This window comes from Schistocerca serialis, chromosome 9, assembly GCF_023864345.2.
Source record: "Schistocerca serialis cubense isolate TAMUIC-IGC-003099 chromosome 9, iqSchSeri2.2, whole genome shotgun sequence".
Lineage (NCBI taxonomy): Eukaryota > Metazoa > Arthropoda > Insecta > Orthoptera > Acrididae > Schistocerca > Schistocerca serialis.
Genome location: NC_064646.1, coordinates 415290552 through 415309349, shown reverse-complemented (window position 1 = coordinate 415309349; position 18798 = coordinate 415290552). Strand labels below are relative to the sequence as shown.

General features: G+C 40.3%; 2 protein-coding genes across 2 annotated transcripts in view; both read right to left on the bottom strand.

Annotated features, from left to right (window-relative positions):
- LOC126419661 (uncharacterized) overlaps positions 1–18798 on the bottom strand; it is a 733764-nt gene that overhangs the window by 386496 nt on the left and 328470 nt on the right. The gene's annotated exons all lie outside the window — the stretch shown is intronic.
- LOC126419660 (uncharacterized) lies at positions 319–2284 on the bottom strand. Its single transcript, XM_050086849.1, has 2 exons — positions 1937–2284; positions 319–795 (listed from the first exon to the last, which is right to left on the bottom strand). Exons 1-2 carry the CDS (start codon positions 2282–2284, stop codon positions 319–321), a joined length of 825 nt encoding a protein of 274 aa, XP_049942806.1.

The following is an 18798-nucleotide window of genomic DNA, read 5'->3' as shown; positions in this document are numbered from 1 at the left end:
AACAGCAGCACAAATTTTCTACCGCGCCATTGATGTTGCCAACATAACCACGTGAGGATGCTGGAATAGGAACTAAACTTTTAACGGCACATACCTTTTTCAGCATAAATTTCTCAAATTTTGCTGAAATGGGTTAGCTTTTAGTTCTTTGGATCGACTGACATGCTTCACTCAGTAATACAATATCACAATTTCTGAGGACACTTTCTTCATAGTAAAGATATCCAACAACATTAATTTGTATTTAGTTTTATTAAATAGTACTTGACAGCACATTACATGCATATTGTTTATACATGTTTTTAAAGAATACATAAATTATGTAGCATTTGCATTTATTAGTTCATTGTTTGCCTCCTGCAAACATCTGTAGATTCCGTTCTCAAGTCTTGCCATAATTGTAGTATGGCCATTTTCATACAGAAATCTGAGCTTATTGGCGACCAAGTCACCCAAGTGGGTAAACTGGTCCCTTTTCCTGCCTGCTAAATTGTCGCCAACTTTTCTTAAGGTCTGTAAAAGACCTTCTCGGTCTTCATCCAGGTCTCTCCTGGCTCTCTTCAGTGCACTTGATCTACCACTTCCACTCGGACTTGGAGTGGTACAAGGTGGCACGGTTGCACATCCACTTTCATGTGGAGGCACAGAGATGAGCGGAGTGGTTTCCACTTCCACAATGTCTTCTGGGGGCGTGGCAAATGTCACCTCCTCCATTTCTGTGACATCGAAAGGGAAACAAATGCTTCCTTCTCCTTCTCCTTCACCATCTCCTTCTCTGGCTGGGGCTTCCATGACCTTTAAAATACATAACACATTTCTAAGGCAAAGTGAGCTATATGTTATACATACATTATAATCAAAGTATCTTAATGTATTTAGAATTTCTTTGAGTGTCCACGCGTAAATTAAATTAAAAGAGTAACAATTTTCTTTCCAGCTTCCTGCTACTGCAGAGGAATGGCTGAAAATTGCCAAAGAATATGAAGAAAAATGGAATTTCCCCAGGTGTTTGGGAGCTATAGATGGGAGGCACATTGACATTGTGGCACCACCCAACAGTGGAACAGTTTATTTTAATTATAAAGAGCGCTTCAGCATTGTTTTGCTAGCAATTGCTGATGCTAATTATAGAATAATTTACGCTGATGTTGGCACGCAGGGGAGGATTTCAGATGGTGGTGTCCTTAAAGACACCACATTTTACAAAATGTTAGAAACAAAAACTCTAAATATACCACCACCAACTCCTCTTCCTGGTAGGAGCAAGCCTGTTCCATATGTTTTCGTCGCTGACGAAGCCTTTGGCCTAGAGGAAAATATTGTGAAACCATTTCCAGGTCTGCATGAAAAAAATAGTTGGCAACGTATTTTTAACTATAGAGCATGCAGGGCAAGAAGAGTAATAGAAAATGTATTTGGGATTATAAGTGCTGTTTACAGAGTGCTGAGGAAGCAAATGCTTCTCAGTCCGGGGAAAGCTACAGTGGTGGCACTAGCCTGTGTTTATTTACATAATTTTCTTCAAAACAGAAAATCTCAAAGTTATTGTCCAGCAGGAACATACGACAGAGAGGGAGATGATGGCAACGTAATACCTGGGTCCTGGAGGGAAACCCCTACTGTGCTGGAGCCACTGCCCAGAACTGGCCGAAGAACTTCATTGCTGAATGACAACAGAAGAGAATATGCTGAATACTTCTGCAGTATTCAGGGCTCCATCCCATGGCAGTATGGAAAATAAGTTGCACATCATTGTTAAATGATGACATAAAGTAATATGCTCTATTCTTCTGCAGTATTCAGGACTTCAAACCATAGCAGTATGGAGAATCATGTTTTTCAGTGAAATTGTAAATATTCACATTATGTAAAGCATTAGCACGAAAAAATGTTGCCAAATATATGATTAATAAAATAATATAACAAATTTACTTACTGGTACTACTTCATGTGTGCTCCTATGAGAGAGTGGTTTGTAATTGTCTCTTATGAACTGCATACTTTCAAAAGCATACCATGAAGTGTGGTACACATTGCTTGTAGCACTTCCACTTCCTTTGCTGCTCTTCCGTTTCGCTAACTCGCGACTATATTGGCTTTTTAAATTATGCCACTTGTCCTCACATTCCTTCCTTGACACGTTAAATGCCTTGGCAATTTCCTCCCACTCGTCGTACCTTTTGTGAGTGTTCTTATAGTCTGGTATTTTCACATCCCATATACAGGGATGCCTGCGCACTGCCTCTATAAAATGCAGTGTATTTTGTTTGGACCAAGAAGTCATCGCAAATTTTAAAACACGCGGGCACAACACACGACAAAATACACAAATAACTACACAACAAACGACAGTCGGCAGCTCCAAAACTCAAAACAGCCGCCAAAGAGCCTGGTACTACGCATGCGCTAAACTTCAAAATAAGCGGCAGGCGACAAGACGACAGGAAATGATAGTACTGCGCATGCGCGAGTTCTTCAAATGTCGCTCATACATGTCGCGTATATGGCCAAAAAGCGATATACAAAATGTATACGCGACATGTATGAGCTCGAGGGTCCGCATACAAGTTCCGTGAATTTTTGTATGAGGTGATGTATCGCGACATGTCAAATTGACAAGTCGCTCATACATGTCGCGATACATGTATCCCAGTGTAAACGTACCTTCACATAAACTAACTATTGTCTCATCTGGTATCTCACAGAAAGTACTTTAGATCCGGAATGTATTTTCAAGTAAACCAAAATGTTGCATTAAAATCTCATTAGCAGTACTGGTAAATGTTCTAATCGTGCAACTAACAAGCAAGAATGTACACACACAATTACACTGTGTCGTCTGTTCGCAATAACAATGCATTCGTAATTTCTGGTTGAATAAGTTGTCTTGGTTCTTGACTGGATATTTAACTTTAAACATTGTTGCATGGTAACAGTTTCTAAAGCATACTAGTAACGTGAAGTGAAACGTTTTATGGCAAAGACAAAGTTAAAAAGCAGATTATCTTTCAATAAACGGTTTTACATGTGAAATATGTTGTAAACCTTTACTCTTCCTAGTACGCAGAATTTCAACTTGAATGCAATTATCATGCGGTATTCGAAAGAATACTGGAATCTTGCTCAAGGTTAGCGTCAATGTTATTTTTCTCTGAGCCAGCCGGCGCACGCGGCTGCCTGCGGTGTGAGTCATTGTCTGTTTCTTTGTTGGCGCGCGTCGTTATTGGGATTAGGAGACCTAACTTCTACAAATTCACGTTGTCGAAAGTGCCCTGCTCTGTTTAAAGCTCGCCAGTTCTGATGGAATTCAGGTCTGTCGTTTTGTCGGTAGTTTACACAGTTTCTTTCGTGTCGGTCACGTGGTGGAGAATTTATCCCTGAATCGTAACTGCGCGCTGGACCATTGCGTCTGAAGTTATTCTGTCTCCCGTGATAGTAATAGTTCTGGTTGCCAAATTGTCTGTTTCTATGATTGTCTCTGTCATATTCATTACTACCGGAATGCGATCTTTCTCTGTAACTATTATTACTCTGCCAGTGGTTGTCATATGGGTGGTGTCTGTTTTGTTCATGATTTGCGTTGTAAGAATAGCCTTGTCGTGTCCACTTATTATTTCTTTCATCGCGGAATTGCGACGGATATGACCTGTAATTGTTATGTTCCTGTTTCCGCTTTCCGCGATTGTCAGTGTCAGTTTCTAATTCTTGTAAGAGTCCCTGAAATGCTTCAATGTCGTCTTTGCAACGTCCTGCCAAAATAATATGTCGTAAATGTTCAGGTAATTTGATTAAGCAAATGCGGATGAGTTCTGAGGGGCTGTATGGGTTTGACAGGTACTGATTCTTGTGCAACATGTCTTCAAAATATTTCACAAGACTGGAAAATTCAGATTGTTCGAAGTGTTTCATCATTATGATGTTATGTTTTACACGGTCTTGTGTAGCTTGAGACCAATATGCTGAGAGGAAGGCATGGTAAAATTCTCCCTCACTGTGGCAATCGTGAATGACCGATCGCATTCTCACAGCTGGTTCATTCTCTAAGTAGCCACACATAAATTCTAATCTGTGTTCTAACGACCAGTTGGGAGGAAAACAATGAGAGAATTGATGGAGCCATGCTTGTGGATGAATGTCGTTGCCAGAATTCTTAAATGTTTTGAATTTACGTGTAGTAATGAACAGCTTATAGTCAAAATCATCATGTCGGCGAGTCGCATATCGGTCATTGTTAGGTCGTGTCGGCCGTTCCATCTCAAAATTCGGTGCACATTGCCAATTTCTTTCATAACTTCCGAAATGCCCTGTGTTATTATTTTGTGTCTGTTCCGTATTTGTATGTCCCTCTTCCCGTATTGGGGCGCAAGTGTCCTCTGAAATACGTAATTCTTGTACTACTTGTGCCAACTGATCTTGCACTTCCCGGATTTCTCTTTTGTACTGTGTATTGATTTCATTTTGATTTTGTTTGAATTTTCTAATTTGTTCATACTCTTCAGTGTCCATGAAAGCTACAGGTGTTGTGTCATTCAGATCATCATCTACCTTTGTAGATAAGTTAGTGAACTGATCTGAAAGTTTGGCTACTTTATCCGATAGTGAAATCATTTCCTCTCTATGTTTTTCTGAACCAAGTTTCAGAGTGTCCATTTGTGTTGCAATCGTGTCTACTGTGACCTTTAAGTTTTCCTGAGTTTTTGCAAGTTGCATAACCGTATCGGTAGATGCAACTGAGTCAAATTTTGCTTGCAAGGTCTCATGATTTTCATGAACAATAGTTTGCAGTTCTTTTATAGCTGCTTCGTGATTCTGTAGTGCATTTTCATGACGCGAAAAAATAGGTTGGAAATGCTCACAAATTTGTGTTTTTACGTCATTACAGACTTTTTGACATTTCGATTCAATGTGATGTAACTCAGCAGTTAAATCCTCACGTGTTCGTTCAAGAGTTTGCTCCAATGAGTCTAACTTTTTAAGATTTTGTTCCATTGTGTCTAACTTTTGAAGCTTTTGCTGTGTTTGTCTCTGATTTTGTTCCATTGTGTCTAACTTTTTGAGATTTTGTTCCACTGTGTCTAACTTTTTAAGATTTTGTCCCATTTGTCTCTGATTTTGTTCCATTTGTTGCATTAATTGCAATAATAATGTATTAGTGTCTGGAATCTGTTTCTCTACGCTTTTCGGCAGTGCATTTGCACCGGCAACATTCACATTTTGACAAGCAGAAAATGCGTCTTGACTTATTTGAGAAAACGGTGATAACCCAAAACCTGAATCTACAGTATTTGCGAAATTGTGTCCTGTCATTTCGGATTCCTGAGGCGAGCTGTTGCCGACCGATCGATCGATAATGCTTCCCTCTTCACTAATTGTTTCACTGTCCGTGCCATTGTTTGCCGCCCGCTCCATTTCCCTATGCACGATTACCAAATTACTACTTTGAACATCAGTTAATTCATTACTCTGCGGCGCTAACACACTGCCTTCGTCTTCACTGTCATTTCTCAGTTTACTTTGGAGCCCAGTATTACGTTTTTCACACGCCATTATTGTCACAGTATTTCACACGACAACACAGAAAAACACAATTTGAAGAGCAAAATAAAATAACGTAGCGATGGAAATAATGTCTAGTTAATTGCAGCTGCGAAATACTTGGTGCAAATCTACATGCATGCCACAACTGTTTTACTCTACAACAATGAAAAACTACAACTACAAAGGAGATTCTCTCTACAATTACGCGCTAGCAATAAACAAAAGCTACACTAAATACACAAACTACAAGAAAAAATCAGAAGATTCCAGGTTCGAATCCTGGCAGGGTCGCCATATGAAACGTCCCCCTTTGAACAATTATACACGACTGTCCTTAACCTGACACACAATATTTTTAGCGCAACGCAATCTGACTTTCAGAATTCTCTACAAAAGAATGACCCTGACTAACATTAAACTATACCTTTCACAAATCACTTACCTCACAAAAATCTTCGCTGCTCAAGCTACTGCAATACAGCAAGCGCCACTACTGCCGCTAAATAAAAGATTCAAACTACTAAAGGCACTAACTACTGATAGGGATAGTTAGCAAATGAAAGATATTAATAGAGAACAAACAATGTATTTACCTTGATATCATCACAAGTCATAATATATATATCAGTTCATGACAAATTGCAAACCTCCGCCATCTCTCTCCCCACATCCACCACTACTGGCGGCTCACCTCCAACTGCGCAACGCTACGCGCTGTTCACAGCCAGCTGCCTAACACTACAATGGCGAGTATTACAACAATGCAAAGCAGACACAGACTGCCCACAGCACAGCCAGTGATTGTCATACAGAGGTGGCGTTACCAATAGAAAACATAAACAGCCTACTTACATAGAGAAAACATAAACAGCCTACTTACATAGAGAAAACATAAACAGCCTACTTACATAGAGAAAACATAAACAGCCTACTTACATAGAGAAAACATAAACAGCCTACTTACAACCCTTTCGCTATTCTCGACAGATATAGAGGCAGAATGGCTCAATGTTTCTGCAGGGGACTTTCAACGACTTGTTTAGTCCACGGCACGTCCAGTTGCAGCAATACGCCGGGCAAGAGGAGGTTCGACCGATATTAAGAGGTGTATTTCTCTGACGTGCTCAGAAAAGACAATTTTCTAATCTCTAAGGCTGTGGTCATGTCTCCCTTATCCAAAGTAGTACAGCACAAGTGTTGTAAGCAGCCTCTACGGTAGTAAGTGTGGTTGTGTACTGTTGATCTAAGCAGTTTTGATGAAAATTTCGTAGCAGACTGCAGGTGCTTTGCTGTACGCCAACATTTTGTAAAGGCATAACCGTTTATCATACACAGAGCTCATGATATACAGACTTGAAGCTAATTTAGTTCAAGCGAGACAAACTGAAGCTAGTTATTACCTTATGTATTTTGACGTTTCGTAAATTATAGTCGGTAGGATATTTATTACTGGTCACACTTATGCATTCAGAAGTGCCACTTTACGAGAGCGCGCTACAAAGATTTACAGGCGGTTTTTGCCTCCACTAGTCCTTAGTACAGTTATGAAGACATACTTCGAGAACAGCTGCGTGCCCGCATCACTGGACTGGCGATCTGGTTCGTGTTATGGGTTTTCGCATGACGTATGAATCTTCTGCGTGCACAGACACCGAGCACGTCGTGTATCTCTAAGCCGTAGTTCCACAGTAAATCATGTAATTTATAGATATACGCAGAGGCCTCCCGTCGCGGTTATCTGTTCCAGAACGGAATTACTACTTTGAATCATATGAACAGACATGATTATATTCCTTCACTCAGCACGTTATTTCAGATACTAACAGTTTTTAGGGACTTCAGTTATTTCAAGATAAACTTCTTTGCACTGTAGAATGATAAGTAAGCAATAACTTGCTGGAAAAGAGAAAGACTTAAATACACTCCTGGAAATGGAAAAAAGAACACATTGACACCGGTGTGTCAGACCCACCATACTTGCTCCGGACACTGCGAGAGGGCTGTACAAGCAATGATCACACGCACGGCACAGCGGACACACCAGGAACCGCGGTGTTGGCCGTCGAATGGCGCTAGCTGCGCAGCATTTGTGCACCGCCGCCGTCAGTGTCAGCCAGTTTGCCGTGGCATACGGAGCTCCATCGCAGTCTTTAACACTGGTAGCATGCCGCGACAGCGTGGACGTGAACCGTATGTGCAGTTGACGGACTTTGAGCGAGGGCGTATAGTGGGCATGCGGGAGGCCGGGTGGACGTACCGCCGAATTGCTCAACACGTGGGGCGTGAGGTCTCCACAGTACATCGATGTTGTCGCCAGTGGTCGGCGGAAGGTGCACGTGCACGTCGATCTGGGACCGGACAGCAGCGACGCACGGATGCACGCCAAGACCGTAGGATCCTACGAAGTGCCGTAGGGGACCGCACCGCCACTTCCCAGCAAATTAGGGACACTGTTGCTCCCGGGGTATCGGCGAGGACCATTCGCAATCGTCTCCATGAAGCTGGGCTACGGTCCCGCACACCGTTAGGCCGTCTTCCGCTCACGCCCCAACATCGTGCAGCCCGCCTCCAGTGGTGTCGCGACAGGCGTGAATGGAGGGACGAATGGAGACGTGTCGTCTTCAGCGATGAGAGTCGCTTCTGCCTTGGTGCCAATGATGGTCGTATGCGTGTTTGGCGCCGTGCAGGTGAGCGCCACAGTCAGGACTGCATACGATCGAGGCACACAGGGCCAACACCCGGCATCATGCTGTGGGGAGCGATCTCCTACACTGGCCGTACACCACTGGTGATCGTCGAGGGGACACTGAATAGTGCACGGTACATCCAAACCGTCATCGAACCCATCGTTCTACCATTCCTAGACCGGCAAGGGAACTTGCTGTTCCAACAGGACAATTCACGTCCGCATGTATCCCGTGCCACCCAACGTGCTCTAGAAGGTGTAAATCAACTACCCTGGCCAGCAAGATCTCCGGATCTGTCCCCCACTGAGCATGTTTGGAACTGGATGAAGCGTCGTCTCACGCGGTCTGCACGTCCAGCACGAACGCTGGTCCAACTGAGGCGCCAGGTGGAAATGGCATGGCAAGCCGTTCCACAGGACTACATCCAGCATCTCTACGATCGTCTCCATGGGAGAATAGCAGCCTGCATTGCTGCGAAAGGTGGATATACACTGTACTAGTGCCGACATTGTGCATGCTCTGTTGCCTGTGTCTATGTGCCTGTGGTTCTGTCAGTGTGATCATGTGATGTATCTGGCCCCAGGAATGTGTCAATAAAGTTTCCCCTTCCTGGGACAATGAATTCACGGTGTTCTTATTTCAATTTCCAGGAGTGTAGAAAAAAAAGAACGTATGCAGGAAGCAGTGCACATAGGATGCTAGCAAGTAGTTTTCGTTCTATCCGCAAAACGGGTCAGTTTCAGGCTTGATTTATTTCTGAATAGGAGACCATTGCGCCGTATGTTTATCATTCGTAACTTTATTTTGGGCAAAGACTTTATAAAGTAGGGCCTAACTGTGACAATTGGAAGCAGAGGAACATAACTGGTTCTAACGGCACTGCTAAGATCTTGGAAAGATTTTTACTGGAACAGAGACGCTTATTAAATTTTAAGCCTACACTGAACAAAACCGAACGTGGATGGCGCCCCTACCCACTGAGCCAGGAAGGCTTTGGACGACACATTTCCAGGGCGCTGGACTGGCAGAGGAGGCCGTATTTCCTGGTCCCCAAGATCTCCAGAAATAAACCCGTTACATTTTTATCTTTGGCGCATTGTGAAAGATGCTTTCCACTAGACCTCGGTAGGGGCCTGCAGGAACTGTGAGCTCACATGAGGGCAGCAATTACACACGTTAATAAGTACGTGCTATGGTGGATGTAGGAGGAACTAGAATATCGTTTAGATGTGCTGTGTGCTAGCCAGGAGAATAATTAAGCATACAAGAAGCAGACAGCAGAAGTGAAGAAACTAAGCAGAAAGCTCCATCATCGAAAACGATGTCCATGGGGGACAAATACTTGCATATAAAATGGTAAGACATTTGAATAACAGCGAAAAGGATGTGGCTGATATCAATGTAATACAGAACAAAGACTGGCTGCATTGTTACAAGGAAATGTGGACCGATGAAATGAACACAAAAAATGATGAAGATCTTGAAACAAATCCAGATCATCTTGAATTCCAAGAATTAGAACATGCTCTCAAATATACAAAGAACCGAAAGACAGTAGGAAGTGATGGCATTAACAGGCAACTAATAAAATAATCTTCAGTAGCATTTAGAAAAAGGTTCCTCAGATTCCTGAATCTTTGCTGGATAACAAAGGAAATACCAAAAGAATGGAAGATCTCACTTATAAAACCAATATTTAAAAAAGGAACAGATCAAAACCCGAAAATTATAGAGGCATATCACTATTAAAACAGTGTATAAGATCTATGATAGAATAATAACTGAAAGACTAAAACTCACAATGGAGTGAATGCTGTCAGAAGAACAATATGGATTCAGGAAGGGGAGAAGCTGTACAGACAACATATTTATGCTACAGCAAATAATAGAAAAACACAAGGAATAAAGAAACACACGTCCTTTCCGTCCATCCTGTGAAGGCTTTTGGTTAAGTAAATCGACAGCTATTGTGGGAAACTTTAATAAGATTAGGTATACCAATACACATTGTACAAGAAGTTCAAAAGATCTATGCTAATACAATAATCCAAATGGGGATAATGAAGAATCAAGAAAGGCTATTAATTTAGGAGTTCGACAAGGTCGCAGCTTCTCTCCACTGCTTTTTTATATATACACTGACGACATTATACGGCAATGGAGAATGAAACTGAAGAACTATAAATATAACTTCAACCAAAAAGATTAGATTATGACTTTGTTACTCGCAGATGACCAAGTGTTAATTTCGAATAATGAAGATGCACTGCAGAGAGCTTCGTACGAACTATACCAAACATGCCAGATATTTAATATGTCAATATCAATACAAAAAACAAAAGTCATGACTTTCTAAGGAAAAAAATCCAGTAAGAACAAAAATAATTATAGACAACAAGATAATAGGGCAAGTAGATAGATTCAAATTTCTAGGAACCATCAAAACACAAAATGGAGAAATTTAACTACTTAAATGGCACTGTCAGAAGAGCCCTCCAACGTTAAGTAACAACAGAAACATATCTAAAATTTTATAAAGTTATGTCAGTACCAACATTACTATACTGAAGGGAATCTTGGGTAGTGCAAAAGAAAGATAAAATAAGATTACAAGACAATGAACTGAAATTCCTCAAATACATAGCAGGATACACCAAGCTAGACTACAAAAGAAATACAGATATTAGGAAGGAATTAAATATTTTCGACACAAACAGTAAGGTTGACGAATACCGACAAAAACGTATATGCCATCTGTTACGAATGGACAAATCAAGATTACCACTACATTTTTGGCGAAATACTCCGCAAGGTAAAAGATGCATTGGAAGACCCGCAAAACGATGGAAGGACCAGGTGTAGCTGCAACAGGCTGATGGAAAGCCTAATTCATGACGGAAGAAGCAGAACAAGAAGATGTGCTATATGCTACAGATAGCGCGCGCATTGTGCTCTGTTAAACGGCTACTAAAATCTTAGGTGTGTGCGTGTGTGTGTGAACATTATGCTGCAAACAGCACCTTTCCACATTTCGCCACTTCTGAGCACTGCAGAGGAACCTGTTTATGAATGGTATCTGCACTGTAAGTCCATGTCTTACTGTTAAATGTTGATGTTGGTAAATATACACACACTGTGGGCTCTCCGTTACAGACACATGTGAAGGTAAATTTTGAAAACTTTCCCAAACGCACACATGTCATTTGTGCTTTTCTGTTTACTTCTTTTCCTGTTCGTCCAGTCGTTGACTGTAATTGGCCTGAGTACGAAAACTCGTTCTACTCGTATGACTTCATTTTCCTTACGTACTGTTTTCCTTATGCGTTTCTTGCATATTGATTTAGTAACGTTAACTGAATTCTCCGTAGAAGTTTCGTGATCATACTATTGTAATAGGGGGAGACTTCAATTTACCAGGTATAGAATGGGATAGTCACACAATCAGAACTGGAGCCAGGGACAGAGACTCTTGTGACATTATCCTGACTGCCTTGTCCGAGAATTACTTCGAGCAGATAGTTAGAGAACCAACTCGTGAAGCTAACGTTTTAGACCTCATAGCAACAAATAGACCGGAACATTTCGACTCCGTGAATGTAGAAGAGGGTATCAGTGATCATAAGTCAGTGGTTGCATCAATGACTACAAGTGTAATAAGAAATGCCAAGAAAGGAAGGAAAATATATTTGCTTAACAAGAGTGATAGGGCACAAATCGCAGAATATCTGAGTGACCACCATCAAACGTTCATTTCTGAGGAAGAGGATGTGGAACAAAAATGGAAAAAATTCAGAAACATCGTCCAGTACGCCTTAGATAAGTTCGTACCGACTAAGGTCCAAAGCGAGGGGAAAGATCCACCGTGGTATAACAATCATGTACGAAAGGTACTACGGAAACAAAGAAAGCTTCATCATAGGTTTAAGAGTAGTCGAATCATAGCTGATAAGGAAAAGCTGAACGAAGCGAAAAAGAGCGTAAAGAGAGCAATGAGAGAAGCATTCAGCGAATTCGAACATAAAACATTGGCAAACAATCTAAACAAGAACCCTAAAAAGTTTTGGTCATATGTAAAATCGGTAAGCGGATCTAAATCCCCTATTCAGTCACTCGTTGACCACGATGGCACCGAAACAGAGGACGACCGAAGAAAGGCAGAAATACTGAATTCAGTGTTCCGAAACTGTTTCACTGCGGAAAATCGTAACACGGTCCCTGACTTCAGCCGTCGCACGGACGCCAAAATGGAAAATATTGAAATAAACGATATCGGAATTGAAAAACAACTGCTATCACTTAGTAGCGGAAAAATATCCGGACCAGACGAGATACCCTTAAGATTCTACAGTGATTATGCTAAAGAACTTGCCCCCTTTCTATCAGCAATTTATCGTAGATCGCTGGAAGAACGCAAAGTACCTAGCGACTGGAAGAAAGCGCAGGTCGTTCCCATTTTCAAGAAGGGTCATAAATCAGATGCGAATAATTATAGGCCTATTTCGCTTACGTCAATCTGTTGTAGAATAATGGAACATGTTTTGTGTTCTCGTATTATGACGTTCTTAGATAATACAAATCTCCTTCATCATAACCAACATGGATTCCGCAAACAGAGATCATGTGAAACTCAGCTCGCCCTATTTGCCCAAGAAATTCACAGTGCCGTAGACACTGGCGAGCAGATTGATGCCGTATTCCTGGACTTCAGGAAAGCATTTGATACGGTTCCGCACTTACGTTTAGTGAAAAAAATACGAGCTTACGGAATATCGGACCAGGTTTGTGATTGGATTCAGGATTTCCTAGAAGAAAGAACACAACATGTCATTCTTAACGGTTCAAAATCTGCAGATGTAGAGGTAATTTCGGGAGTACCGCAGGGAAGCGTGATAGGACCTTTATTGTTTACAATATACATAAATGACTTAGTTGACAACATCGGTAGCTCCGTGAGGCTATTTGCAGATGACACGGTTGTCTACAAGAAAGTAGCAACATCAGAAGACTCGTACGTACTCCAGGAGGACCTGCAGAGGATTAATGCATGGTGCGACAGCTGGCAGCTTTCCCTAAACGTAGATAAATTTAATATAATGCGCATACATAGGGGCAGAAATCCATTCCAGTACGATTATGCCATAGGTGGTAAATCATTGGAAGCGGTAACGACCGTAAAATACTTAGGAGTTACTATCCGGAGCGATTTGAAGTGGAATGATCACATAAAACAAATAGTGGGAAAAGCAGGCGCCAGGTTGAGATTCATAGGAAGAATTCTAAGAAAATGTGACTCATCGACGAAAGAAGTAGCTTACAAAACGCTTGTTCGTCCGATTCTTGAGTATTGCTCATCAGTATGGGACCCTTGCCAGGTTGGATTAATAGAAGAGATAGACATGATCCAGCGAAAAGCAGCGCGATTCGTCATGGGGACATTTAGTCAGCGCGAGAGCGTTACGGAGATGCTGAACAAGCTCCAGTGGCGGACACTTCAAGAAAGGCGTTACGCAATACGGAGAGGTTTATTATCGAAATTACGAGAGAGCACATTCCGGGAAGAGATGGGCAACATATTACTAGCGCCCACATATATCTCGCGTAATGATCACAACGAAAAGATCCGAGAAATTAGAGCAAATACGGAGACTTACAAGCAGTCGTTCTTCCCACGCACAATTCGTGAATGGAACAGGGAAGGGGGGATCAGATAGTGGTACAATAAGTACCCTCCGCCACACACCGTAAGGTGGCTCGCGGAGTATAGATGTAGATGTAGATGTAGGGGTCTGACAGAACGTGACAATAATATGCGGTCTTTCGAGTAATCTTACTGTCGATTACAACAACCAACATTATTGTCCTGACTATATCTGCTATCAGACTATCTTCATCCCTCTTTTGTACAATTTCAGCTAGTGTGGATACCCGACATCTTTTTTAAATAGTTTAGAGTATCAGAATTCTTCCTACACATTATACTGTGAAGTGTGGCAAATGATTTATTCTATTATTAGCGTTGGGCTGTTTCTGTTAGGTACAAATATTAAAACAGATATCTTAGAGCGAGTTTTAAAGTAGGAATGAAACTTAATTATCGAAAGGATAAGATAATTGTATAAAAAAGAAAATGTTTTCCTTATCATCTACAATTATTATTTATTTAATCTTAGGTTATAGTCAGGTGATAATTGAATGTCTCACAGAAAAATTCTATGTGACTTGCAGAGATATTAGTAGTAATGATACAACACATTTACAAAGAAAAGTACTATATTGCAGAACTACAACTACTGAACTTCATTTTACAACAAGCAATGACGTAGGTAAGGCGTTATCTAATAGCAAAGACAAAATGAAATTTTAGTTACGTAGTAGTGTGTATTAGATGATTCGTGAGAACTGTTAAATTCTATATGTTGTACGGATAGGCAGACTTGTGGTAATTGTCAGAACGTGAGAGAAGCTGATACTCGGAAAAATAGATTTAAATTATGAGGGACATGTTTTTTCCAGACAAATACAATGACAATGTTCATTGTGATGGTTTAAATCCCATCGAAAATAACAGAAAGAGGACATTGCTGGACATAACTGATATTAACAAACATTAATACAGAATGTCAATTTGGTTTTAAAAGTCCAGGTACAGTTTTTTTACTTCACCTCTTTTAAAAATAAGTGACTGTTATGAAACTGGTTGCTTTCAATAGTAAAATCAACTTTATTATTTTTTTAAAATTTTATTTGTGATTAACGACAGGCGGTTATCACTTGACGACGGAGTAAGAAAATATGACAACAGTTTTATGAATAAGTAAACATTAGTTGCAGAACATCAGGAAAGTCTTTCATTTTTATTACTATCATATTAGGCGTAATTTTACTGACTTCCAGCTCTAATTTATTGCCAGCTCCAAAATATATTTTTATTTTCCCGTATTTCCACCTGAGAGGACCAATACAGACGTCAGTAATAGAGTAAATCATTTTCTTGCCCTTTTTCATGGTATTAAATGGGAAAACTTGTAAATGAAGTATATAACAAAGATTAGTTAAGACACGTCATGTAAAAGAGGGAGAAAGATAATCCGACGGCGCATATTGTCAGAACTATATATTTTTTGTATTCGAATCGACAGAAATATTACTAGAGGGAAAATAAAAGAAATCATAGTATTTTTCGTGTATGATTGATAGAAAGCATCAAAAATCAAAAGCAGGTTATTGACTACGATTCTATTGCAATAAATCCAAGAAACATGTTGAATTGTCAAAAATTCCAGTCATCATAATTTAGGTTTTCCATAGTTTTCCTAACAACATTGCCCACATCTAAGTTAAGTGACGTAATCAAGCGCCACATTGTAATGGTTTCCCCCAGTCAGTACAGGGATGGGTACTTCCTCAAAGTCATGGCAGACTTCTAATCCATCGTTGACCAGCCCACTCTCTGTCTGTAATAATATCGATGTCTAAGGGACACTTAGCCCAAAACCTAAGTACCTTTTTTTTACATTACATACTGCCGTTACAAAAATTTTGCAGTCACCGTTAGAATTTGGCAGCATTTCAGAGAATATTCAACTAGTGTTATCCCCACTTATAACACAAAGCACAAAATATTACACAAATCATTTCCAAATTTTTGTTAATCTTCATGCCTAGTATTAATGTACTCGTGCAATGACTTCCTGCTTCAGAGAGGAATTATTTGACAGAAAAGCTGCAATCACCACTATTCCATTTATTTTATGATTTGGGCACGCAGCTATCTGACAGCCTCAACTTTGAGATCTTAATAACGCCTTGAGTGGATACGGGGCGTCCCTTGTTAAAACACTTTGAAAAGACATCAAACAGGGCCCTGTAACACAATTAGGAAAATAGCCGACCACTTTGTGGCCCATAATAACTATAAGTGGCACGTCTTGACGACGCACACAAAATCTATCTCCTTCCGTAATGGCTTTATTAGATGAGTTTCTCGCTGCCAAAGGGCTTTATAAATCATATATTTTCAGTTGTCATTTTTGCGATAACCCCGTTAGTAAATCTGCTGTAACATTTTTAAATGTTGCATGTGTCATCAAAAAGCAGTATACTACACATATTTACTTGTTTTCTGGGGACAGCAGGACGGTAAATTGTAAATAAAAATCTCACAGAAGGTACGATTTCCGAAAACAGAGGCGTTGACTTTACATAGATGTTAAACCAAGTTCGCTCTTAAAGGGTTGTTGCCCACGAAACTAAATTCAACAGTCTTACGAAGATATAAACTGTTTATTTGTATGTATTTGCAATCCCTGGAGAAAACTTTAACCTTAATAACAAGCTGCATTTAAGATATTTATTTATAACATTTTTGTAGGGACTAAAGAATAATTACTGATAGTTAAAAATGAAGGCATTGTGTCTTAGCTTTCTACTTTGACGACCATAGGGCGCCGCTGAAATGACTACAGTATTCTGAATTTCGGAGACACTCTACACCTCGTTCTACTTCTATTCATGAGCTAAACAGCTAGCCGAAAGGTGTTTTACTCTATTACTGAAAAGGAATGAACGAGTATCTAATTGGCGCACGGCTACTTGAGGTGTTCCTTGCGAATCCATTATTTCATCACATCATTTCCTACTGTGCATCAATAACTAAAGACTGAGTGTACCGGTTAACCCCAAGGTCGTTTTACGTGCTCACAATGCAAGCATAGTAGCTGTAGATTCAGGTAGGGGAGTGAATAAAAAGACCAATAATGTACTGCATGATAAGGTCCTTATAGTAAAATTCCAACGAAAGTAAATAGATTCAGTTATTATTGATTTTTCCTTCTTAAAGTTACTGGAATTGTAATTACACTAAGCTTAACATGAAAAAAAATAATAACCGATTAAAACAGATGTTGCGAAAGACGCGATGAAAAAAAACGTATAAACAGACTCAGTTTTATATATGTTGTCTTATCGGAAAGGGAAGGGGGAGGCATTCCACGTTCTTACAATGTTGGTATGATTAATAAAGTGGAGGACATATTATTTTTAGGATTGGTGGTAAATGAAACATTCTCACTGAAAATCCATATTCATGATGTCCAAGCGAAATTTACTAACACAATATTGTCCACCATCATGAGTTTTGCAACTCTTAAGCTGATTCACTTTGCATTCACCTATTTTCTGATAACGTTTCTAGTAACTTTTGTGGTAACTCAGAGGAAAATAAATTTTTAGTCTCAGATCTTACTCTCAGAGCCACATCTGTTGTTAAGTACCTCGTACAGGTCACTATTAAATGGTGTTCGAACTCTACAGCATATCTATTGTCTAGAGAGATTTATTTTTGATAGGTATTTTCATGCGAGGGCGGAGGATATTAAACAGACCAAAGAAGTCCACGCCATGGGGGATGGTATACCTGGAAAAATTTTCTCCATCGTTCAGAAAACTATCTGTTACTCTGCAGTACATATTTTCAACAGGCTTGCTTGAGAATTTATTGTAACTAATGCGAAATCGAAATAGTAAAGCTGAAAAGAAGGTTTATCTCCTGGTAGAATCCCTTTGATCTGTTCAATAATACGTGCGATGGTTCAGAAATTAATGACACACAGGAATTGCTGTTTTGCGACAGCGGGTTTCAGTTATAGCCAGTCCAGTCCCTGCCACCCTGATACCGGTTTCTGACAGTGTCGAGATTACTGCACGACGTCGATTATACGTGCCCATGACGTTCAACTCCCGCGTTCCGTGTGTATATTTAGTAACTTATAATTAAGCCCTCATACCGAAACGTTACTCTTATTAATCATTCGATTTATATCATAGTCATTCATTATATGTAGTAGCGTCTTCAGTGACAATGTAAATATGTTTCATTAATTGAATAATACAATAAGAAATAAATTAAAATTTGTAAACTGAAAATGGCAATCAAATTAAAAACACTCTTGTCTTCGCTTCACCTGACGAATTCTTACAGCACAGCTGGTTCCGAAGACGTTGTCTTTTTGCTCTACAAACGAAGTAACTCGAATAGAAAATGTACAGAGTGATAATATCAGTCACGAGAGCATCGTTTTGAAAGAGTTCGTTCGCATCCCAACACTGTCAGCCACGTCTAATCTACGCCGCTTTACTAATGAAAAGCGGTGCTTCCCTAATTAACGTGAAGCATTGAGTAAATAAGTACTTACAGTGGATAATGGGCGGGCCGAGTGGGACTTAATAACACGGGGGGAGTTACTGGAACGGGATAGTCATGCGCGGTTAGACGAATCGACTGGCCAGATAACTCAATTAGTGGGCCACTGTAACAGTCTTCCGGATCACTGCCTAATAAGAGGCACGTAACGGAATTCGTTTACCTGTCCTCAAAACAGCTGCAGGTGCATCATTGAACCTCTCCTGTGAAAATTACGTTTTCATCTATTGGTTACAAATTCAAAAGTAAGACAAATCCGGAGAGCGACCAGAGTTTATTATTGTCAATGCTTGCAATGGATTGGTTATTTACTAAAAAATAATGTTCGTCTTTCCCTGGTGCTATAGCAGCACTGCCGGCACAGTAGCTCAA